The sequence below is a fragment of the Macaca mulatta genome, chromosome 2 (genome assembly GCF_049350105.2).
Source record: "Macaca mulatta isolate MMU2019108-1 chromosome 2, T2T-MMU8v2.0, whole genome shotgun sequence".
In the NCBI taxonomy this organism is placed as follows: Eukaryota; Metazoa; Chordata; class Mammalia; order Primates; family Cercopithecidae; genus Macaca; species Macaca mulatta.
The window spans coordinates 33,151,883-33,176,312 of record NC_133407.1 but is presented as its reverse complement, the minus strand read 5'-3'; the positions used below and the strand labels follow the sequence as shown (position 1 = coordinate 33,176,312).

The following is a 24,430-nucleotide window of genomic DNA, read 5'->3' as shown; positions in this document are numbered from 1 at the left end:
TTCCAGGTGACCTAATCTCTTTGCATAAGGTCACAGGACTAGTAAGTGTCAAGTGTTAGATGAAAGCAGACATCTTCAGTACTTTTTGTTCTTTGTTTTTTGAGACAGGATCCCTCTCTGTTACCCAAGCTGGATGCAGTGTCGCAATCACGGCTCACCGCAGCCTCCACCTCCTGGGCTCAAGCAATGCCCCTATCTCAGCCTCCCAAGTCGCTGGGACTACAGGCACGTACGACCACACCTGGCTAATTTTTAAATTTTTTGTAGAGATGAGGTCTCACTGTGTTGCCCAGGTTGGTCTCAGACTCCTGGGCTCAAGCAATTCTCCTGCCTCGGCCTCCCAAACTGTTGTGATTACAGGCGTGAGCCACTGCGACCGGCCATCTTCAGTTTTCTAGTCCAGTGTGCCAGTCACTTCACCAGTGGTTCTCAGAGTGTGGTCTGGGAAAACCACTGGTGAGGGTGGGGCACCTGGAAACCTTTTCAAGGAGTCTGCAAGATGGAAGCCATTTTCATTAATAAAGACTTGCCATTTTCACTGTCATTCTCCTATGAGTGTTCAGTAGAGTTTTCCAGAAGCTACCTGACAGTGACACGGCAAGAAATGACACGAAATGCAGAAGGAGGTGAGAGAATCAGCTCTTCTATTAAAGCCAGACATTAAAGAGATTTGCCAAAGTACATAAAACAATTACTCTTTCGTTGAATTTTTTGTTTGGAAAAATAGTCCTTTTTCATAAAATATATTATTTTTGTTAACATATAATAGGCTGATTGTCCTTTTAATGAATATAGACCTTTGAAATAAATGTCTTTTGATTTCTATATGGCGAATATTAATACTATCCACAAAAATGAAGCTCTCTGGGGTACTCAATGATTACCAAGAACGTGAAGGGGGACCTGTAGCCAAAAAGTTTCCAGTGTGCTGCATGCACCTGCCCTCGGGCCTGCTCTACATAGACCCCTCTCGAACCAAAGACAAGAGTGTACTTTCAATAAGAATGAAGCAGTTGCTCCTTCTCAGATCTTGTTTAAATGCTTCTGATTCTGTCAGAGAGAAAGACTCCATTAGGGACCACGATGTCTTCAGCACCTGAATACATTTGCTAATCTCTTTCTTAAAGAAAAGGGAAGCTAATCCAGGCTCAGAGCCTTCCATAAAGAGGGGAATCTGCTAGAATTTGATAAGGAGAACTATAAATCCACCGGAAACAACGTAACATTACTCTGAAAGTCATAAGCTGTACCCTGACAAGGTGGGCACTCCCTATGTATATATTATTCTTTAAAAAAACACCTGCTTAAAAAATGTATTTTCCTTTGATGGTTTTCCATGTATAGTAAGGATATTTCCTTTTCAAACTGAAGTAAGGCTGGGCGCGGTGGCTCATGCCTGTAATCCCAGCACTTTGGGTGGCCAAGGCGGGTGGATCACCTGAGGTCAGGAGTTTAAGACCAGGCTGGCCAACATGGTGAAAGCCCGTCTCTACTAAAAATACAAAAAAAAATACAAAAAAAAAAACTAGCCAGGCGTGGTGGCGGGCACCTGTAATCCCAGCTGCTTGTGAGGCTGAAGCAGGAGAATCGTATGAACCTGGGAAGCAGAGGCTGCAGTGAGCTGAGATCATGCCATTGCACTCCAGCCTAGGCAACAAGAGTGAAACTCCATCTCAAAAAAAAAAAAAAAAAACCTAAAGTAAAAACATGAACCAATTTAAAAGACAACATGGAATAAATAGCACACGCAGTCCCAGAATATGGCAAAAATGATGGCAGCAGCAGTAGAATAAGTGGAGTTAGGGAAATCCAGCCCTAGAATGATGGGAAAGTCTCCATTAGCAGGAACATACTAGAATTCTATGATAAAAGGCACTATGAAACCATCTGACTTACTGGCCAGTAGTAAAGGTACCTGAAATGTTCCATTCACTACCACTTTTAACGGCAAAACCACAATTACTTTTGCACCAACCTAATACAAATCATGCTTTCTTTTTACCCATCCAATCTATTCTCTAAGAGCACTTGTGGCAGCTACTAGAACACACAAAGAAACCACTTTAAATAGCGCTTGGGTGAAAAGGGAGCAAGTGCTCTCCAGCACTGGCTGATGGAACTTCTGTGATGATGACATGTGCTACATCTATGCCATTCAACACAGAAGCCACAGCCACTTGTGGCCAAGCAAACACTCGAAATGTGGCTGGCGCAACTAAGTGTTGTATTTTATTTAACTTCAAGGGGCCAGGCGCGGTGGCTTACACCTGTAATCCCAGCACTTTGGGAGGCCACAGTGGGAGGATCTCCTGAGTCCAGGAGTTTGAGACCAGGCTGGGCAACACAACGAAACCCCATCTCAACTAAAAATACATAAATGAACCTGGTGTGGCAGTGCATGCCTAGAGTCCCAACTACACGGGAGGCTGAGGCAGGGGGACTGCTTGAGCCCGGGTAGTCAAGGCTGCAGTGAGCCAGGATCGTGCTACTGCACTCCAGCCTGGGTGACAGAGCGAGACTCTATCTCAAAAAATAAAAACTTAATTAACTTAGTGATTTTTTTAAAAATTGTTTTCTGGGATGGAGTCTCACTCTGTCACCAGGGCCGGAGTGCAGTGGCGCGATCTCGGCTCACTGCAACCTCCGCCTCCCAGGTTCAATAGACTTAATGATAAGTTAAACAGCTGCGTGTGGCTAGTGGCTGCCCTACTGCACAGCACAGGCCTAGCTATAGACCGTTCTCTGCTTTGTGAGATCCTGCCATGCTTTTTGGGGGCCTCAGGATGCCTTCCCTCCTGCCTCTGTCTGGTTTTTCTTCTTAGTCCCAGCTCCCGCTGTGAGGGGCTTTCATAGCCCTGAGGGCCAGAGCAAGCTGATTCTACCTTAAGAATTCTGCAGCAGAGACAGAAGCACAAAGACTGCACCAGGGCAGAGTGGGGGCCCAAGGGAGCCAAACCAGAAAGGCCGAGACAGGAGGGTACAGGAGCCAGGAAGCAGCAGAGGTAGAGAGCAGGGGTACGGATGAAGACCGCCAGGGAGCTGGAGCCAGCCACAACCCTCCTGCTCACAGCACAGGCCCAATTCCACAGCAGTCGGTGACATCCAACTAGAAGACCCAGGTGAAACAGCCCCAAGGTAACACATACAAATGGAATAGGAAGAACACACTAGGATTTTCAAGTTGGGGAGAACTTCAAGATCACTGCTGGAAACCAGGTACTTAATTCCCCTTCCCCTGAGTCCTTTTCTTTTCCCATCTCAGGCCCTGATCGACTTCAGGAGTAGGGGCCCCTTAGCGTGTCGGCCAGACCTGCTACTTCCTTCTGTGAGGACTTGCCACCGTGTTTCCAATACAATACTCCCTCTCTCAGTAATCAGAACAGAGGAGACCAGAGGAGGGAGAGACAGACAAAAACAGAGGTGAGAGAGAAAAACAGAGGTGAGAAACAGAGAAAAACAGAGGTGAGAGAGAAAAACAGAGGTGAGAGACAGAGAAAAACAGAGGTGAGAGACAGAGAAAAACAGAGGTGAGAGACAGAGAAAAACAGAGGTGAGAAACAGAGAAAAACAGAGGTGAGAGAGAAAAACAGAGGTGAGAGACAGAGAAAAACAGAGGTGAGAGACAGAGAAAAACAGAGGTGAGAGACAGAGAAAAACAGAGGTGAGAGACAGACAAAAACAGAGGTGAGAGACAGAGAAAAACAGAGGTGAGAGACAGAGAAAAGCAAATGTGGAGAGAACCATGAGGTGGCACAGGAGGGGTGGTGAGAGGTGACCTGGGCTCCTGATTCCAATCCTGTGACAACACACTCATATGATGTATCAATCAAACAGGACACTTTTGAGAATAAGGAGAGGCACTATTAATAACTGTGCTGGGACCACAGGCATCCACCAAGACTGCCAGGGCCAACTGAGACATGTGGTTTCCCTACGCATCAGAGCCAGTGACACTTCCCCTCCCTTGAGTTCCATGAGACTCCTACAACCTTTCAGAAAATCCTCCCTTTAATGTAAGCTATTTGAGTGGGTTGTGGAACAAAACGCAGGATAGTCTAACCCCAGCTTGGGCATCACCCAGCTCCACACCCCTGTGCATTCAACAGCTTTGACAAGGCCAGATCCTATTTCTTCACTCCAACCCTTTCCAAGGCATCACACTGCCTGTCCTTATCTGAACCACCAAGGGGTTCCTTTCACTAAGAGGACAGAGACGAAGAAAATATAGGGGTCATCATGGTTTTCTCCTTCCAGTTTCCCTCCTCTGAGGTTAACAAGAGTCTTGGACCCTTTTAAGGCCTAAGCAGAACCAATTCCCTCCTAGACAGAAAGGGTCTGGTTTAGAGCCCTGGTCTAACTATAAAGTGTTTCTAAACAAGCAGGTGAGCACCCAGTTCCACCTCCCAGAACATCGCAGGCCTCCTTTCAATCCTTGGCCTGTGTCGTGATTCCCTAACCAAAGGAAAGTGCTGCCATTTGGAGGCTGAGTTAAGGCAAATGGCTCTTTAACTTTTTAGTTTAAAATAATTTCAAACTTGGAAAAAATGAGGGTAAGATGCAGACGCCATGCCCCTTTACCCTGGAATATTTTGGGTGCGTATTTCCACTTATATAACCAGAGTACAATAATCAAAGTCAGAAAATTAACATTGGTACAATGCTATTAATCTGGTCTACAACTGTCTCCAAATTGCATCAACTGTCCCACCAATGTCTTTTATAATAAAGGGCAAAAATTGTTTTCCTGGTCCAAGATCCAATCTAAGAGTCACACATGGCATTTTGTTATCTAACATTCTTTCATCTGGAACAGTTCTTCAGTCTTTGTCTTTCATAGCCTCGATTTTTAAATAATATGAGCCAGATATTTTGTAGAACGTCATTTGGAAAAGACTCCCTTTTTTTTTTTTTTTTTTTTTTTGAGACAGAGTCTCACTTTGTCACCCAGGCTGCAGTACAGTGGCGCAATCTGGGCTCACTACAACCTCCGCCTCCAGGGTTCACGTGATTCTCCTGCCTCAGCCTCCTGAGTAGGTGGGACTACAGGCACCCACCACCACAACTGGCTAATTTCTGTATTTTTAGTAGAGATGGGGTTTCACCAAGTTGGTCAAGCTGGTCTCAAATTCCTGACCTCATGATCCGCCAGCCTCGGCCTCCCAAAGTGCTGGGATTACAGGTGTGAACCACCATGCCCAGCCAAGACTTGCTTTCAATTCATCTTTTTTATTGATGTTACTTAGGCACCAGAATGGAATTGAACCAATTACCAAAAAATGTTTAAAATAGCCCAAGGTAGATCCTTTTGGAGTTCGTAAGTGTGCTGATTGGGTGTTCACGTGCACGTGTCAGATATGCCATCTTCGAATTTTGTTATGATATGATGTGAGCACATTACTCATCTGATATGAGATGGGAAATAAAAAAATTGCCCAAGGTACAAATCTCCACGAACAAAGGAAAAAACTCATGAGCCCTTTAAACGTGCAAAAGCAAGCACAGGGGTCAGTACTACAAGGCCCGGGAGGATGAACCAAAGCTACGTGACAACCCTGCACGCACGGAAGCAAGGAAGCTCTCATGCACACAGCTAGAAAGACTGGTGGAACCCCAGTAATTTCTCATTTATGGCCAAACACATGTTCTTAAATCCACGGGATTCTTTGAGTAAGAGGATGCAGACATGCTGAAACAGCAGTGTTTTACCGAATTCAACCACAAAAGCACTATTTCCATGTTGACGCCAGGAGGCTTCACATATTTCCTCAACTGCAAGACCCACCAGGTTCTTCAAAAATTCACAATCATTAGATTTAAGACAGATTACACCATTGATTTGCATGTTTACTGGGGCTGATGTGTCAACCACCACCCAAGCTGTTATGAAATACAAGGTCCACTTTATAATTAGCACAAGTCTTAGAATCAGGGCGATATGGTGAGTTCACGGCCCCGCCTCGGAGAGCTCTGGAGAACAGTTAGTATAGCCTACACAGGAATCACACATCCACCCACCACAGCATTCCAGGCAGGCTGGCTGGCTGGCTGACTTCTGCTGGCTTTTAGATAACCTCCTCCTGCCTTCAGCTAATCAAAACGTTAAGAAAGGAGAGCACAGGATGCAAAGAGCCAAAGTCAAAGTCGACGGCTGTAACTTTAGGGACACAGGAGAAACGACCAGAAGGAACAGCTAAAAACATCATTTCATCAGAATAGAACTAGGGGTGCGGGGGAGTGAGGTAGAGGACTTTCATTTTGCATTATAACTTATCAGGGACTCTTTTAAAAAAACTATGTCCAAGTATCGTTTCAACAAAAATGAAATTTGAAGTCTATGACAGCATAGATTGACTACAGAGCTTTTGTATTTCCCCAACTGTCAAGACCGAAGGTGGTTCATAATTTATTCAACATGTGGCTAGATCAGAATGGAGATCCCAGTCAAACAATATCGAGGCTGGAAAAAAGTTTGCCCATCTTTTAGTTTAGATGCTCCCATTTCACTGATGAAGTGACTGAAATCTCAGGAGATAAAGATCCTCTCCCAAGGATCTATACCTGATCAATATCAAGGTGAAGATTGAAAACCTGGTCCCCTAAGTCCTAGACTCTAGCATTCTTTCATCTATGCAGCCTCAGTGGGGATCTCAGAATATGCATCCGCTACGCCTCCAAACACAAACTACTTAAGGGCATGGGCTTCAGCCTCAGATCCCTGGATTCATTATACATCCTGGCTCCACCACTCCTTGGCTGTGTGACCTGGGAGAACTGACTTAGTCACTCAGTGCCTCCCTTTCTCATCAACATTCTGAAGGACTGTCGTGAGAATGAATAGGATAAAATATAGAAGCCACTTAGCACAAAACTTAGCATATAATAGCCTTTCACAAAATAGTGGTTATTTTTACTTAGGTGCCATTATTTAATAAATGGCGAAGGGGCTGGAGGAGGAAAGGACCAACATTTGTTGGCCATATATGCCCGGCACCATGCCGGACGCTTTACAAACATCACCATATTTAACCCTTAACAGCCCTGGTAAGATCCGTATTGCCCTTCACATTTTGGAAGGAAATCAAACCCAGATAAGCTAATATAACTTACCAAGACTGTACAGCACATTAAGAGGCAGAGAATTCAAATCCAGCGCTGAGCTCTAAAGCCCACACTTTCCACCATCGTATGCTATGGAGCTATGTAGTTTAGTTTCTATCAGTTCCAAGAAAAAAGTTTTCCTATGCATTTTTTTTTTTAAGACAGAGTCTCGCTTTGTCACCCAGGCTGGAGTGCAGTGGCGTGACCTTGGCTCACTACAACCTCCGCCTCCCAGGTTCAAATGATTCTGTGCCTCAGCCTCCCAGGTAGCTGGAATTACAGGCATGCACTGCAATACCTGGCTACTACTTTTTCTTTTTTGTATTTTAGTAGAGATAGGGTTTCATCATGTTGGCCAAGCTAGTCCTGAACTCCTGGCCTCAAGAGATCTGCTGGCCCTGCCCTGGCCTCCCAAAGTACTGGGATTACAGAAGTGAGCCACTGCACCCAGCCTCCTATGCTTTTTTTGACCCTAAGTTTCACAACATTGAAGTGTGGTTTTAACAAGTTCCAAGTGGGGAAGTAGATGTAATTTCTATCAAATAAGTGCAATACCAGGACTCTTTCCCCAGAGAAGACCCAGCAAAACCAGTGGCAGGGAAAGAAAACAGCATATCTATCTGGAATTGCCCAAGGGGCTTTAGAACCCTACCACCCTGAATTATAAAGCATCTGTCTAATTATTGTAGTACCTCTGGCTCTAGGCTCCACTAATTTTTTCTAATAGACATTGAAGCCATGCCATAATTTTTTTCTCAGGCAAAATTTTTAAGAAATGGGCAAAGTGGCAAAGAATTTCCTATGGCAAGACCCACAGCATTACTAAAAACTGTCCATCTTGCCTTTATCGTTGCTGGCTTGAGGTCACCGGGAATACTAACCAAAGTCCTTGCTTTGCTGGCTGGTTAACCATTAAAGCACCTCAAGAAGACACTGAAACATGGTTGTTTATGAAGTCTCCCCACAGAAAGAAAGGGAGGAAAGGAAGAAAGTATATGTCCCACGGGCCTCAAAATAAGCCACTGTCTCTACATCACCACGAGGGTGGCAGTTTTCAAATATGGCCGACAATTCTTTAGCACTGCCCCAGGATCAAGAAGAATTAGAATCCAGGTGGGCTCATGACTGCTTGGATCAACAGATTAGAATAGAAGAGCTACTCTGGAGGTTCCAAGGCTGTCAGAAAAAGCCATGAAGCTCCCACCTGGTCATCTTAGGACACTCACTCTGGAAGGAGCCAGAAACCAAAAGGAAGCGAAAGTACCACACGAGAAAGGTCACACGTAGGCATGCTGGTTGCAACTCCAGCTGAGCTCTCAGCATAAGCTTTCAGAGCCAGCATCCTCTGTCAAACACAAGCGTAGGCCATCTCAGACATCCAACCAAGCCCTCAAATGACTACAACCCAGGCTGACATCTGACTGCACAAAACTCCTCAAGCAAGGACCACCCAGCTGAGCCCTCTCAAAACCCTCTCCAAATTCCTAACCCACAGATTACAGGCAAAATGAAACAGTTGTTTTAAGCTACTAAGGCTTGGGATAATTAGGGAGAAACAGTAACCAGAACAATGAAGAAGCAGCACACCCCATTTCTTCTTCCAATAAAGCCAAAAATCAAGTAAGAGAACATTAAATCTCTGGGCTTCAAATCTAGCAAAACGAAGCTGAATCCTTTCGCACGCTGGAAACAAAAGGGTGTGGTGAATGAAGACAACCAAACCCCATTCATCATGTTTTGGTTGGGTTTAATGCCAAACAATAAAAGATTTATATTAAGAGGGCTGAGCTGCAGTTATAATAAACAGCGGATATTCCTCTCATTGTCTCCCTGATAGCAGTTTCTTTCTGTCAGAACAAACACTAACATCTCTTAGATAATCCAGCAAAACACAGCAAAGGAAAAAAAAATCAGGCAAGAATAGAACAAAATTTTTTCCATCTTCCTTTAAGGAAATGAAAGGGGCTGACTTGCCGAGCTCTCCAAGAGCTGCTTTGCAAATTCTGTGATACTCTTGGTTAAAATGCACTACAAAAAAGCAGTATAGTCTTTAATGCTGGAAACATCTACGTGGCAATCGGCAGACTAAGTAACTCTCACAGAGAAAGGCTGGGCAAAGATACCTGGGCTGCCTGCCAAAGGATGAGGTTCAATAGATGTTTAATTCATCCAGCCAAAACACACACACACACACACACACACACACACACACACAACACTATGTTAAAGTCCCTACAACAAATGCTGACAAAGAAAAATAACAGCACAAAATTAAAAGGCTACAGTCCACAGGGACCAGATCTCTGTCAACTTGGGGATTTGAAGATTCTCATTAACCACAGGGATAGCAATGAATCCATCAACCCCATAGCCTGTCTTCTTTTGCGATGACACTCAGAGTCAGAGGGAAGGCACCTTGAACACAGCTGGGGATACAGTCACATGATTTGTAGGAAAGTCAGCAGGTACTGCAATAGCAAGCGCTTATGACCCTGCCATGGGTTTCAGCTGAGGGGCCAGGAGAGTTTGTGTATTATCTTGTTGATCTTTGCAGGTTAAAAGGAAGACATGCCTAGTTTTTTTAAGGCAATACAGTCTATGTCAATATTAGATAGCTATTTCTATGTTCTAGCCAATGGCCAGAACATGTTTTGGCCACTAACAGCATTTTGCTAATGTGGATCCATGAATGAAGTTGTGCAGGAGAACCTATATGTGCCCGCATTTATCCATTTAGAAATGATGCTAACAGTCAAATACATAGAGTAACTAAGTTCAAATATCTAAATATTCTTAATATTTGTAATGTTTTCCATTATATCTTGATTTATTGTGTTCTCTAAATAAGCATATATACGAGGGTTTCTTGGCTGTAGAAGACCCTAAAGTGCCTTTAAAGCACTTTTCACCCTTCCATGAATTACAACTACAGTAGCTGAACAATACGCTAATTCATCAAGCAAACCCACAACATCGGGGTTTATCTACAATTAAGGCAGGAACAACCAGTCCGAAGTTTTTCCCATCAGCCTTCATAGTTCCTGAAATTCCTTCCAGAGAAATTCATTTCTTTGGCTTATAAAGACTTTTTTTTTCTTTTTTTTTTTACAACAGGCTTCATTCCCCACCCCCATCCCCTGAAAATTATAACATATGGTCATTGTAAATATTTCACAAAACACCAAGAAACGAAAACTACAAACCACCAGCATCCTCAGAAGCTAGCAACAACAACTGGTAACATCTGAGGGTACATTTTTCTAGAGCCAGGCTTCTCAAACAATGTGGTGATGGATTTTCCCTCATCCAATCTACCGTAAATCAATACTTCTGTAGAATAAAAACAAACTAGGAAAGTAAAATGCCACCTGGATGTCACAACATCAAATTGCCAAAAAAAAAAACATTCTGAAGTCTTACTCTCAATTTCTGCATTTATTTCACGATAATTGGTAACAAGCAGTTCACATTCTTTGACCCACACAAGAATAACTATGTTAGGGCCGGGCATGGTGGCTCACGCCTGTAATCCCAGCACTTTGGGAGGCCAAGGCAGGCGGATTTGAGGTCAGGAGTTCGAGACCAGCTTGACCTACATAGTGAAACCCCATTTCTACTAAAATACAAAACTTAGCTGGGCATGGTGGTGGGCACCTGTAATCCAGCTACTTGGGAGGCTGAGGCAGGAGAATCACCTGAACCTGGGAGGCAGAGGTTGCAATGAGCCAAGATCACACCACTGCACTCCAGCCTGGGGAACAAAGTGAGACTCCGTTTCCAAAAAAAAAAAAAAAAAGAATAACTATGTTAGGCCTGTCTTCTCATATGCATATATTCTTTTACTATATATATGGTTTTATATATGCTCTATATAGTTTTATATATATATTATGTATAGTTTTTTTTTCCCCACTAAGTAGACCATGGCCATTTGTCCATATTCACACATCATCTTTTTTTAAAGTGAAAGGCCACTCTTAAAATGCTAACGCCCCCAAGCAAGGCAGAATCTTTGTTCATCAGCCAACATGTGCATAAGTGGACAGGTGCTGGGGAGGGAAAGGAGAACACAAGGTTGCGATTTACCAGTGTCACAACTGTCCTCACGGTCAGTCTGTCCAAGAACAGACTGCGAGGCCGGGCACGGTGGCTCATGCCTGTAATCCCAACACTCTGGGAAGCCGAGGCAGGAGGACTGCTTGAGCCCAGGGGTTCGAGACCAGCCTGGGCAACATAGAGAGACCCCATCTCTACAAAAACAAAAATTAGCCAGGCATGGTGGCGCGCTCCTGTAGTCCCAGCTACTTAAGAAGACTGAGATGGGAGGATAACTTGAGCCCAGGAGTTCGAGGCTCCAGTGAGCTATGATTGTGCCACTGCACCCCAGCCTGAGCAACAGAGACCAAGACTGTCTCAGGAAAAAACAAAAACAAAGCAGGAGGCTGGGCATGGTAGCTCACACCTGTAATCCCAGCACTTTGGGAGGCTGCAGTGGGTGAATCATTTGAGGTCAGGAGTTGACCAGCCTGGCCAAAATGGCAAAACCCCGTCCCTACCAAAAACACAAAAATTAGCCGGGTGTGGTGGCACATGCCTGTAATCCCAGCTACTCAGGAGGCTAAGGCACGAAAATCGCTTGAACCTAGGAGGCCGTGGTGGCAGTGAGCTGAGATCAAACCATTGCACTCCAGTTTTTGAGACCCTGTCTCAAAAAATAAAATTAACTAATTAAATAAATCAAGCAGGGCTCACACAGGGAAACTAACTGTCACATCATACCAGACAGGCCACAGCGCAATGCCCTGCTGATCCAGTGACGACAAAGTCCATCTCACTGCAATCCTGGCCTGTACGAGCCCTCCCTCTGGCCCCTTTCCCAGGGCCAATCTGACAAAGAAAGGTCATGGCAGGACCTGGGGGAAGAGAACGGAGCTACTGCCAGGCCCCATGGCCAGTTTGACCCCAGTGGACATCTCATTGGAACCTTCTCTGTTTGCAGCGCTCAGCGGGTCTCAGCCCTCCCTGCCAGCCAAGCAACAGGCTGGGGAGCTCTCAAACAGCATCCCTTACCATCCTCCAGGTCACCCAGGGATGTAGGCAAGAATCACAGCCCCCAGATTCAAAGATGAGAAGACTGCGGCTTCCATGTGCCAAGTATCCCTAGAAGTCAGCAGACCTCTGATTTCAACCTGTATCACCTGATGTCAAGACCGCTGTCTTCCCTCCACCTGCCCTTCCCCATGGCTTTGGGCTTTGGTTATTTCACAGCAAAAACTGAGACACGATCCTATTTTAAAGAAGAAGAAACTGAGGCACAGAGATTACATAACCTGCCAGAGGTCCCACAGCTATGACAAGGGGAGCTGGGATTCAGCGTCAGACAGTCTGGCTCCAGAGGCCAAGCTTTGCCAGCTGTCCTATAGCTAGGTCACTCTTCAAGTTTCAAATGTTTCCCCACTCACCTCCTTCCCCAAAGGGAAATAAGCAGTCTGGGGGGATCACTGAAGCCCAAGACCTTAAGTACCACCATTCTGATGGCCAAACTTCAAGTCAGAGCCGTGGGGGCAGCGCAGCAGCCCTGGCTCAGGCTACCCTGAAGAGACGCAAAGACCACACACGTTTTTTCTTTACAATCAGTCAATCACCAAAGGTCCTGTTAACACTCCACCTCTCCCCACCCCAGCCTTCCTCAACCTGCAGACGACGTCTGTACCATCAGCTCTCTTCCTCTTCCACTTTAAGGCTGCTCTGGATGTTATCTTCAGACTATTTGGGGTCTGCAGACCTCAACTCTGATGCCCCCTATTTCAACAAAGCTTTGGCCTCCCAAAGGGCCCTGAGTGACTCTCCCAGAATCCCCCTCCCCCCACTGCAATTGCTCGCTTGGATCCAGGAGATGGCAAGCTCCATGAGGCAGGGACATGCCTGATTATCTGTTGACCACCCTGGTCCCCAGCGCCCCACACAGTATTTGCTGCAGGAAGGCCTGCAGGCCAATGTTTACTTCAACCAGATCTCACCTGTGTACAAGAAGGTCGGGGATGCAGGGACTCTGCCAGCCCAGACCAGGCAGTCTGCCACCAGGCCTGGAATCTGGTGCAGCTTCAAGAAACAGTTACTCCTCCCTCCCCCGGTCTATCTATTGCTTCAAACATTCCCTAGCAGTTTCTTCAAAGCAAAACTTAGTCTTGCAGAACCTAGTCCCTAGTGCATTCCACCCACACATGTTTTAATGGAGAAAGTGCTGGGACGTATCACTGTCCTTTGATAGAGGAATTTTTCTCCTGATTTGTGCTAATAATTCATGAGAGAAGGGCCAGGTGGCTTCCAGTTCACCCTCACCTCCAAGTTTCTAAGCTCAAAACAGAGATTTTGGTTCTACCATTGCTCCTTGGGTCCAAAAAAAAAAAGTTTTAGGTTTTGTTTTTAAGAGAAAGCATTTGCTGGTTTTTGGAGGGAGGAAAGGCAGAGATAATGAGTGCTGGCTTAAGCGAGTTTGAGGAACACAGACACTCAGAAACAAAGATTTTTCAAACCACCCTGCCAGTATAAGCAGAAACTATTCCCACCTGACCTGACCAACGAGGAAAAGAAAGGACCCCTTCACAGTCCTGGAACAGCCCACTTTCAGAGCAAGCACGGGAAATGATGAAAACACTACATGTTGTGCTTAAAACCACATATATATGGGCATGAAATATTACAAATCTTTATTCTGATTAGACTTAGAAATTCTCAGTGTGGCATCTGTTTTAACAAACATTTGAAAAGAGACCTATATACTAGGCATTTTAAAATTACATCAGCATATTGAGTTTTATTACCTCACCTGGCAGGGCTGTCACACACCTGAATGACCCATTTATCTCTGACTCATCACCTCCTCTTCCATCCATTACTCACCCAAGCCTGGCACAAGGCCCCCTTGCTGGTCCTCAGCTAGGCCAGGCCCACTCCCATCTTAGCACAGATGCGCCCTCCAGCTGGAATGTTCTTCCCCCACATGGCCTGAGGCTTGCTCACTCTCTCTAGATAATACCGCATTCCTCTCCCTCCCCTTGCCTCCAAACACCCACCAGCTGAGTCCCCTTCCAGCTCTTTGCCTCCTTCGCATACATCAGATAACCTACTGTGCATACTTTAACTCTTTATTGCATTTTCCACCCCCTCTGCAATGTAAGCCTCGGAAGAGCAGGGACTTCAGTCCAGTCTCTTCACTGCTCTGTCCCCATCACCGAAAACTGCCCCATCACATAGTAGGTGCTCAATAAATACTTAGTGAATTAAAAAGCCGGTCAGGCGCAGTGGTTCACGCCTGTAATCCCAGCATTTTGGAAGGCCAAGGGAGGCAGATTGCTTTCAGCTCAGGAGTTTGAAACCTGCCCGGCCAACATTGCAAAACCCATCTCTACTAAAAATGCAAAAATTAGCCAGGCGTGGTGGTGTGCGCCTTTGGTCCCAGCTACTTGGGAGGCTGAAGCTAGAGAATCACTTGAACCCGGGAGGCAGAGTCTGCAGTGAGCCGAGGCTGTGCCACTGCACTCCAGCCTGAGTGACAGAACAAGACCCTGTCTCATTAATAAATAAATAAAGCTGACGGATCACTGGATCTGTGGGAAAATGTTTATTTTCCTAACTTAAAACATCAGGCTTATATCCAAGGCCTCTCTGGTTAAAAGGTTCCTCCTTTAACAGCTTAAAAAGGTTGGCTTTCGCTGATATAAATCAGAGTGCAAAGGAGACCCAACACTGTTCAAAATAAGGTCAGAGGCAAACCCAGGTTGCAGGAGGAGACAGACATCCAAGTGACACGGCAGGCGGCTGCCAGAGGCCCCTTTGCAATCTGGAATTTAAACAGCCAAGACAAGAAATGGGGTGTTAAATGTGGACCTCAGGAGCAACACCCTGGTCTACAGCTACCCACGGACAACTGCGGCACAGTGTGTGAGCACATTCGCAGCGACCACAAGCCTGGTCACCAATTCAGCTTCATCAGACAAAAACCATGAGAGGTGCTGAATGCCCCAGATCGCAATCAAAAGGCAAAGGGAAAGGAAATGGGGACAGCAAAATACCTTCCCCTGGGGTCCCTGAAAGTAGACTATTTCATTATTTGCCAATTCCATACTTGTGAATTCATCTACTCACTAAAATTGTTACGTAACCCCAAAATCAATACACGCAGCCCTTTCAGGTTCACTCACCGACACGCGCAGGAGCGACACTCCACCTCCTCCTTTCAGTGCCCAGCCTGTAAACAAGTGTCCTTTTCATGGTCTACTTAGTGCCATGTCTTTCACACTTCTGTGCTGTCTTTGGTGATTTTGCTGTTAAAAATGGCCCAGAAGGGGAGTGCCGAAGTGCTGTCTGTGAGCACTCCTGAGCATAAGCAGGCTGTGATATGGCTTACAGGGAAAATACATGTTAGGTAAGCGGCCCTGAGTTCAATGCTAATGAATCAATAGTATATAGTAAATAAAGTGTCTTTTAATGGAAACTGAAAAGATTAATATTGATCAGTTGATGAAAATGATGTGACCACAGGCCTGCTCCGAGCCCTGCATTTTCCCTACAACAGTGGTTCCGTATTCACTAATTCAGTGTTCACAACTTTATGGAATACAAGTACTGCAAAAACAAGACGGGGCACGGTGGCTCACACCTGTAATCCCAGCACTTTGGGAGGCTGAGATGGGTGGGGCGGGGCAGCGGGGGCGGGGGTGGGGGGCGGTGATGACGACATGAGGTCAGGAGTTCAAGATCAGCCAGTTCAAGACCAGCCTGGCCAACATGGTGAAACCCTGTCTCTACTAAAAATACAAAAATTAGCTGGGCATGGTGGCGGGCGCCTGTAATCCCAGCTACTACTCAGGAGGCTGAGGCAAGAGAATCGCTTGAACCCGGGAGGCAGAGGTTGCAGTGAGCCGAGATCGCGCCACTGCACTCCAGCCTGGGTGACAGAGTGAGACTCCGTCGCGGGAAAAAAACAAAAGACTCGACTGTATATTAAAATGGCTCATTTTCCTGCCCCCTATCCTTGGGCATACTCCCCTTGACCACCCCAGTGGCTCACTCTACCTGTTCCTCTGCAGGGGCTCTCCTGCAGGCATCTGCTCAGATGTCCTCCCGCAGCGCCCCTCCAGTGTCTGTCACATTTCTTACTGTAGCTATTACCACCAGTAATTATTACCCCCTCTCTGCTCCTCACTCCAACCAAAAACGTAAACTCCTGGAGGGCAAGGTCTTTGTCTCGTTCACCCACATAAATGCAGTGGTCAACAGTATCTGACAAGCAGCTGGTGCCCATCGTGAAGGGTGAAATCCCACCTGGCTCCTTTGTGACAGAAACACCTATTAAACCTGTGCCTCCCAGTGCCACATGTAGCTACTAACACTTGAAACATGTCTAGTCTCAAGTGAAATGTGCCCTAAGTGTAAAATATGCCAAAGATCTTAAAGACTTACTATAAAAATATATGTAAAATATCAGTAATTGTTTAATAGCAAGTCCATGTTGAAATTGTACTGTCTTGGATATTCCGGGTTACACAAACTACTTAAATTCATTTCAGCTGTTTATTTTTCATTTTTAATGTGTCTACTAGGGAGTTTTTCATTGCTTATGTAGCCCGTATTATATTTCTATGAGTCAGTCTTGGTTATAATACCGTGAAAAAGCCAGCCAGCAACCCAGCCCAGCCCCGGCCACCCCCCCTCACACCCTCCAGTTGGCCTCTCACACGGCTCCAAATGCTCTCCAGAGTCAAGCAGGAAACACCTGTCCGGTGGCTTCCTGTGACACACAAATACCTAAGTGTATTCAGAAATAGGATTCAAAAGTCAGGCTAAAAAGAATTTAACAGATTAACCAATCTCACCCCAAGAAGGTAAGCACCCTAGGGGCTGAGATGTGGGCCATCTTGTTCATTACCCAGAACAGTGGCCAGCACATAGTAGGCGAGCAATTAGAATCAATCAATGCCTTGGTGTGGGGGGTGGGGAGAGTGGGGGAGGGTAGGAAGAAGAATATTTCCAGGATGGGTATGGCAACTCATGCCTGTGATCCCAGCACTTTGGGAGGTCAAGGTGGGAGGATCACTTTGAGGCCTGGAGTTCAAGAACAGCCTGGTCAACAGAGCAAGATCCCATCTTTACAAAAAAGTTTAAAAATATGAAAAATTAGCCGGGTATAGTGGCATGCACCTGTAGTCTCAGCTACCAGGGAGGATGATGCAGGAGGATTGCCTGAACCCAGGAGTTTGAGGTTGCAGTGAGCTGTGATTGCACCACTGCACTGGGATAATAGAATGCAGGAACTGGAGGAGATCTGGAAAATGCCTGTGACTATAAGATGGGAGCCCTGCCTCTGAGGCATCATCACAAAATGCTAAGCCTCTGAGTCCTTATCTGGAAAGCAAATAGTCCCTCCCCTCCTGGTTCTCCAGGCCAGAACATTCTATGATGATAGTAGTTTAATACAGTGGCAACTAGACTGTTTAATATAGTGGCAACTGGGCTCTTGAAACGTGGCTATTATGATTGAGGAACAGAATTTTGTCTTACTTAATTTTAATTAAACTCATTAGCCAGGCATGGTGGTACACACCTGTTATCCCAACTACTCAGGAAGCTGAGGAATGAGAATCACTTGAGCCCAGGAGGTGGAGGTTGCAGAGAGCAGACATCGCACCACTGCACCCCAACCTGGGCGACAGAGTTAGACTCTGTGTCGAAAAAAAAAAAAAATTAATTAAATTCAAATAGCCATACGTTGCACATGGCTACCATATGGGACAGCATAGCTCTAGGCTGGTGTGACAGGATGGAATGAGATAAAACGTGTAAAAAACAGTCTGTAAATGCTAAAGCCCTATAGGAATGGTAAGGGTTTTGTTGTTTAATGCATTAGAAATCTGAGATCCTAAGAGGTTTCGGTTACCGCACATCACAGACAGACTCAATTCATAAGTGAAAGAAATGTAAATAAACTAGATTTTACTTCACTTAGGGAGAAGGACAGCCCGTGTTCTTGTACACCTACGATGGAAATGGAGGTGGTGAGCGATAACCCTTCACACAGCTCAGAGCAACAGACTTTTTAATCCACATTGCTACATCCAGATTTGGTAACTCCAGGGCCTACGCATGCAGCAGAAATCAAGGCTGCCTGTGAATCCTGGCAGATTATATTCCTGTCTCCCACACCCTCACTCTTAGGGACCATGTGCTTCTTGTCCCTTCCACTGACTTTTGCTATTTCTCCTGCTACAGAAACAGACTTTGCCAACAGCTCCCTGCACTGGGAAGCTGCGCTGAGAGTCCCTTCCAGGCTCTGACAGTCAATTCAGTCTCCTGAATACATACAGTGGTTGTTCAAATTTGCTGATGGGTGGTAAAAGCAACCACTACTGGAAAGGGGTGGAAACTAATCAGAGGCTGTGATGAATGCTAACTTGTTTACACTCCGGTTGGAAAATGCACATGAAACCTAAATCAAGTTTTAGTCTTCCAAGATTTTTCCCAGTAGGAAAGGCCTTTCCAGTCTAAACAGCTTTTTGTTACCATTATAATTATATTCTATGCACAAGCAGACAATAAAGAAATGAGCAGGAAAGCAGAAGGTGGGGGTGAGTTATTAGGACAGGAAAGTCAAGAAATGGTCGAAGTCAGAGGAAACAACACAACCTTTCCAGGACAAATGGCAGGAACCGCCCTGAACATGTAAGAGATTTTGTGAGCTCATTCATTATTCTTCATTAAAGAGTTCAGCTAATTTTCCTCTCTATCCTTTCAGTCACATGAAAACTTGGGGCTTAGGCGTTGTGTAACGCTCTGCACAGACTTGATTTAGGCCCCATGGAGCTTCCATAATGAAAAACAACATGTGAAATTGGATCCACATGCGTTCCGCCCACAGGTTGAGCTCAGTGGTGTATTTTATTCTGTCAGGGAGCTGTTGCTCAACTCCCAAGGAGGGGGGTCCAGCAATAACCCTCCAGCTATGAAGACAAAATTAACCAGCCTTGTGCCGGTGTGAGTGACATCACTTCACCAAGAACAGGAACTCAGCTCTCTGTACCTCGAGTTCAGTCTCCCGTCTGTTGATATCATCCGTGGACTGATTTAACTTCTCCAGTTCTCCCTGGTGAAGAAAAGAGGGAGAGAAAAAGACTTACGGGATCCGTCTTTTGTTTCCAATATAACTCAGTCCATAACCTGAAAAATTATCCCAGCCCAGTTTGCAGGAAAAGGGAAGAATTGGTATTAATTCTTAAGGCAAACAGTTGAGGCTTAGCTAGAAAAGCAAATGAATGTCAGCATTTCTGAAACCATTTTCTTGAGGGTATCCTTTTTGACAATGTCTTCAGAGACATTTGGAATTTGTCAGAGGTCAAATATTCCAGGTATGTGCCTTCAGGTAAATCCCACCTGTTACAAATGGTTTAATGGCCTCATCAAAACAGCACCATCTGCCTTGAGCAAGAACTTTGCTTAGAAAACAATAAAAGACAATAAGCAAGGCCAGGCCAAAAATATAAACCCAGTGAAATCATCAAGGGCAGAATTCTGGTATTAACTCACCAGAATTATTTTTCTGTAAAGGGTGAAAATCTTTTCACACTGCCAATTATTCAACCTACTTAGCTGGATGTTTTAAACTAGCTTTAATCCCATTCATTTCAATAAACATTTACAAACTGACATTTTGTAAAAAGCATCCAACATGAACTTAACTCATCTTTACTATGCAAACAAAGGATCTTGCTAACATAATCCCATACCAATAACACACGATTTATTCCAAACCAATTATTTTAATTAATAGCATTCCTAATGCAAGGTTTTTTTTTTCCACCTGATCTTTATCTTGCTAACCTGACAAAACAATTCATTTAAACCCTAACCACTGAGTTAAGTGAGCTTTTAAATTGATCTGTGCACTAAAAAACCAATTAGGGATCCAGAAATTACAGAGCATGCTTAAAAGCAATTTTTTAAAAATGATTTACTGAAAAGGTAGAATAAAACGGGTCTTAGAAAGGGATCTGCTCTGCTTTTTGCTTCGGGGTGAAGAGGTTAAACTGTCACTCCTAGATCTCGGCTTGGAAATTGTTTTTTAATCATCTCTCTTGGAAATGGAGGCACAGTCAGCCAGCCCAATCCCCTCGCCGCCTCCACGCGTCAGCTTTGCGCATCAGTTGTCCCTGATTTCTGTTCATGCCCAGCCTCACAACAAGGAAAAGCAGGGTTTTAAGCAATTTCAGGCCAGGCGGAACGTTGAGCCGGTGGTGACAGTAAGACGCTCAGTTCTCTAACAATGAATCAGAGAAGGAAAACGGCTCAGGCCGGGCACCTTGGCAGGTGAGGACTCTGCACCCGGGGCACCAGTGCCAGCCCGCGCTGCAGGGGCGGGCAACGCCCACCCGCCTACGGTGCCCGGCGCCCACGCGGGCGACCCCTCCTCGCAGAGCCTGGAGGCCATGCCTTGCCCGCGGTGCCGTGGTGGCCGGGCGGGGGGTACCCCCGAGGATACCATGGCGCCCCCGCCCCCTTTTTCCCTTTGTTGCACATCCGCCCGAACCACCAGGCACTCTGCGGCGACCCCGATCCTGCTAGGGGTCTGCGGGGGGCTCCCCGCAATAGAGTCAGGCCGCATCCACGCGGGCACTGTAGCCTCCTCATTGTGGAGACGATGAAACAGAGCATACAGATCGTCTCCTGCCACCGTATGTGGCCGCCAGTCCCCAGACCACAGTCACTGGGGGCTGCGAAGTGGATGTACGCGTAGACGCCGACCTCCGCAGCAGCCCTCGCGAAGCCCGGATGCGGGGTGACCCCGCGCGCCCTACCTGGATTCGGGGATCCACCTCTTCTTCCTCCTCCAGCCCCTGCTCCATCCCCTTTTCCTCCTCCTCCTCCTCGTCCCGTGCAGGCGGCAGGAGCTCGGCTGGCTCCTCCGAGCGGCTCCGCTTCAGTGCCGCGTCCATGCGGGCAGTCGCCACGCGCGCCGCGCAGTGGGCTCCGGAGCGCCCTGGAGGTAGCGGCCGCCACAGGCTGGGCTGGAGCCGCCTCGCCACAGCCGGGCACGATCAGGGAGCCGCCGGGGCCGACACCCGGGAGGCACAGCTCGCCGATGCGGATCCCTCTGGCCGCGGCGGAGCAGAGGAAATGGGCGCGGCCGCCCCCTTTCTGCCGCGGCAGTCAGCGCAGCGCCCGCTCCGCCCCCGTCCCGCCCCGGCCGCGCGCTCCTCGGCCAGTCCCAGCTACCCAGGTCTCCGTCACAAAACCCCAGCTCCCTCCACATCTCCAAGGTGGCAAATTAGGAGAGCCCCCACCCCCTTGTAACTTAGCAGCCCGGATATATCTCAACTGCGTAACGCAAGCCTCCCGCTTTCGGGAGTCCCCTTCTCCCGCCCTCCTCCGAAGCGCGTTGTGTGTGGTAGGAGGCGTGGGGTGTTTTCACGCTGAAGTCGCCTTCCGAAGCCTGGGCTTAGTGACCCTGGACCTCAGGACCAAGACTTGCCGAAACCCTGTACCCAAAGGCACATTCCTCCCCTTGAGCGAACCTTGGGAATGGCACCTACTCAAAGATTTCCCCAGAAAAGCAAACTAAAATGTGCGCTTATATAGACACAGGAGTGTAGAGAGGAGAGCCAGCTGCAGCTCCGTGCACGGATGCATCGCCGAAGGCTGCGGCCTCTCTGGGCGAGCCCCGTACCAAACACAGAGGTGCGGCGGTCCTACCTGAATAGCCAGGAAGCATGGAGAATGCATTGAGCTGGGATGCCTGTGGGCAGACACAGCCTTTTTAAGGAGGTGGCAAGTGTAACCCCTGTTGATGGGCACACTCTGGCCAAGAATTTATGAATTAGTGAGACTTCCTGCCCACCATCAACAAGTAGGGAGACAGAGTTGGCCTGGCAGACACAGCATCCGAAAAGACCAAACTGAAGAGGCATGTGTGTGCTTTTATGAAATGTCAGGGCCACTGTGATGTCAGGGGAACCCAAAGGATGACCTTGGCAAAGCAGGTGAGCACATAGCTGCTCACATCTCCTTCCTTTGAGAAATGCAGAACGTGCACATGTTCTACACGGAGGCCTGTAGCCCATCTGCTCTGAGTTTGGTGGACAAATTTGCTTGAGAATGGAGCTTCTTTCTGAGAACCTATCATCAAAACCACCTTACAAAACCTGTGTCTGGCACGACATGGTAGCTCATATCTGTAATCCCAGCTCTTTGAGATGCCAGGATACAAGGATCACTTGAGGACAGGAGTTCAAGACCAGCCTGGGCAATACAGCCAGACACCTTCTCAAATAAATAAATAGTCCTGCTTCTGGTGGTTTTATCAAAAAGTAGGCTAGAGGGTTACTCCTAGGGAAAGGCACCACCCCATACACGCTGGCACTATAGTCCACTGTCAAAGGAAAATTGTCCTATTTTCTGGAGGTAGTGCCATGGTTTGTTTCTAAAAAGGTCAGACCTGCTCATTGCTCTTTAAATCAAGGATGAGTCAGCAATTCTGTGAGAGGTGTTTCAAAGTTCCTTGCTAAAGACATAGTTGCTTTTGGTTTTCCAATGATAGACGAAGCCAGGGACAAGATAGCCATAGGGGTCACTTTGGAACACAGGAGCCACCAATCTTCCCTGGTGGCTTGGAATTGAGCCTCCAACTTTGCAGGTACATCCTAGCTCTGAATAAACTGAGAGACAGAGTTTGAAATAAACAGAGGCCTCTGGGGTCAGCCCTGACTATGATAAATGCTTCTTAGCTAGCAGAACCCCATCCTCTCCATCGCAAATGACAAACTCCAAATTACATTCCTGCTTCAGCTTAGGTCAAGAGCAAAATGTATCTGTGAGACATAGGCCAACTGCTCAAGAACATCAGTTCAGACTTCTGTTGTCTTATTTTTTGGAGATCTGGACCAGCTATAGTGTTAATCCCAATAGTGTTTCTAAAGCTAAAATAAGAAAAACAAATAAAACACAGGCAGTACTATATACAGTCAACCCTCCACAGCCTCTCAGGTTCTACATGTGTAAATTCGACTAACCACAGATAGAAAATATTTGGGGGAAAAAAACACAACAATTAAAAAAATACATATTTAAAAATACATGGCCAGGAGTGGTGGCTTACACCTGTAATCCTAGCATTTTGGGAGGCTGAGGCAGGAGGATCACTTGAGGCCAGGAGTTCCAGACCAGCCTGGGCAACAAAGCAAGACTGGCTCTCTCTCTAGAAAAGAAAAAAAAAATACAGTATATGAGAACTATGTACATATTTGTATTGTATTAGGTATTGCAGGTAAGAAATGTGGAGATGATTTAAAGTATACAGGAGGGGCTGCTCATGGTGGTTCATGCCTGTAATCTCAACACTTTGGGAAGCCGAGGCAGGTGGGCTGCTTGAGCTCAGGAGTTCAAGACCAGCCTGGACAACATGGTAAAACACCATCTCTACAAAAAATCAGCCAAGTGTGGTAGCTCATGCCTGTAGTTGCAGCTATTTGGGAGGCTGAGATGGGAAGATTGCTTAAGCCCAGGAGGCGGAGGTTGCGGTGAGCTGAGATTGCACCACTGCCCTCCAGCTTAGGTGACAGCAAGACCTGTCTCAAAATAAATAAATATATAAATAATAAAGTATACAGGAGGGGCCAGATGTGGTGGCTCATGCCTGTAATCTCAGTCCTTTGGGAGGCCAAGGCAGGAGGGAGGATCACTTGAGGCCAGGCGTTTGAGACCAGCCTGGGCAACAAAGCAAGACCTCGTCTCTAGGCCAGGTGTAGTGGCTCACATCTGTAATCCTAGCACTTTGGGAGGCCGAGGCAGGAGTTTGAGACCAGCCAGGGCAACACGGTGAAACCCCGTCTTACTAAAAATACAAAACTTAGCCGGGTATGGTGGTGCACGCCTGTAATCCCAGCTACTCGGGAGGCTGAGGCAGAAGAATCACTTGAACCTGAGAGGCAGAGGTTGCAGTGAACTGAGATGGTGCCACTGCACTCCAGCCTGGATGACAGAGTGAGACTTTCTCTCAAAAAAAAAAAAAAGAAAAGAAAAAAAAAAACACCTCATCTCTAATAAAAATTGTTTTAAATTAGCAAGGCATGGTAGCACATGCCTGTAGTTCCAGCTACTCTGGAGGCTGAGGTAGATCACTTGAGCCCGGGAAGTCAAAGCTGCAGTGACCCCTGATCATGCCACTGCACTCCAGCCCAGGTGACAGAGGGAGACCCTATCTCATAAAACAAAAAACAAACAAACAAAAAAACCATGTTTTTAATGAAAAAATAAATAAAGTATACAGGAGGTTGTATGTAGG

At 46.5% G+C, this 24,430-nt stretch overlaps 1 protein-coding gene and 1 non-coding gene across 2 annotated transcripts in view; one reads left to right on the top strand and one right to left on the bottom strand.

The window, feature by feature from the left end:
- The window catches only part of SH3BP5 (SH3 domain binding protein 5), a 76,801-nt gene extending 55,537 nt beyond the window's left edge, over positions 1 to 21,264 (bottom strand). Inside the window, exons 1-2 of the mRNA XM_015132213.3 lie at positions 20,949 to 21,264; positions 19,178 to 19,240 (exon numbers count right to left, since the gene is read on the bottom strand). Of these exons, the coding sequence (XP_014987699.2) occupies positions 19,178 to 19,240; positions 20,949 to 21,086 (201 nt within the window). The 5' untranslated portion in view covers positions 21,087 to 21,264. The remainder of the gene's footprint in view (positions 1 to 19,177; positions 19,241 to 20,948) is intronic.
- LOC114676633 (small nucleolar RNA U13) lies at positions 5,300 to 5,408 on the top strand. The gene has a single exon (XR_003727683.1). It is a non-coding gene; the product is annotated as a small nucleolar RNA U13 (small nucleolar RNA).
- Positions 21,265 to 24,430: the final 3,166 nt, after the last annotated feature.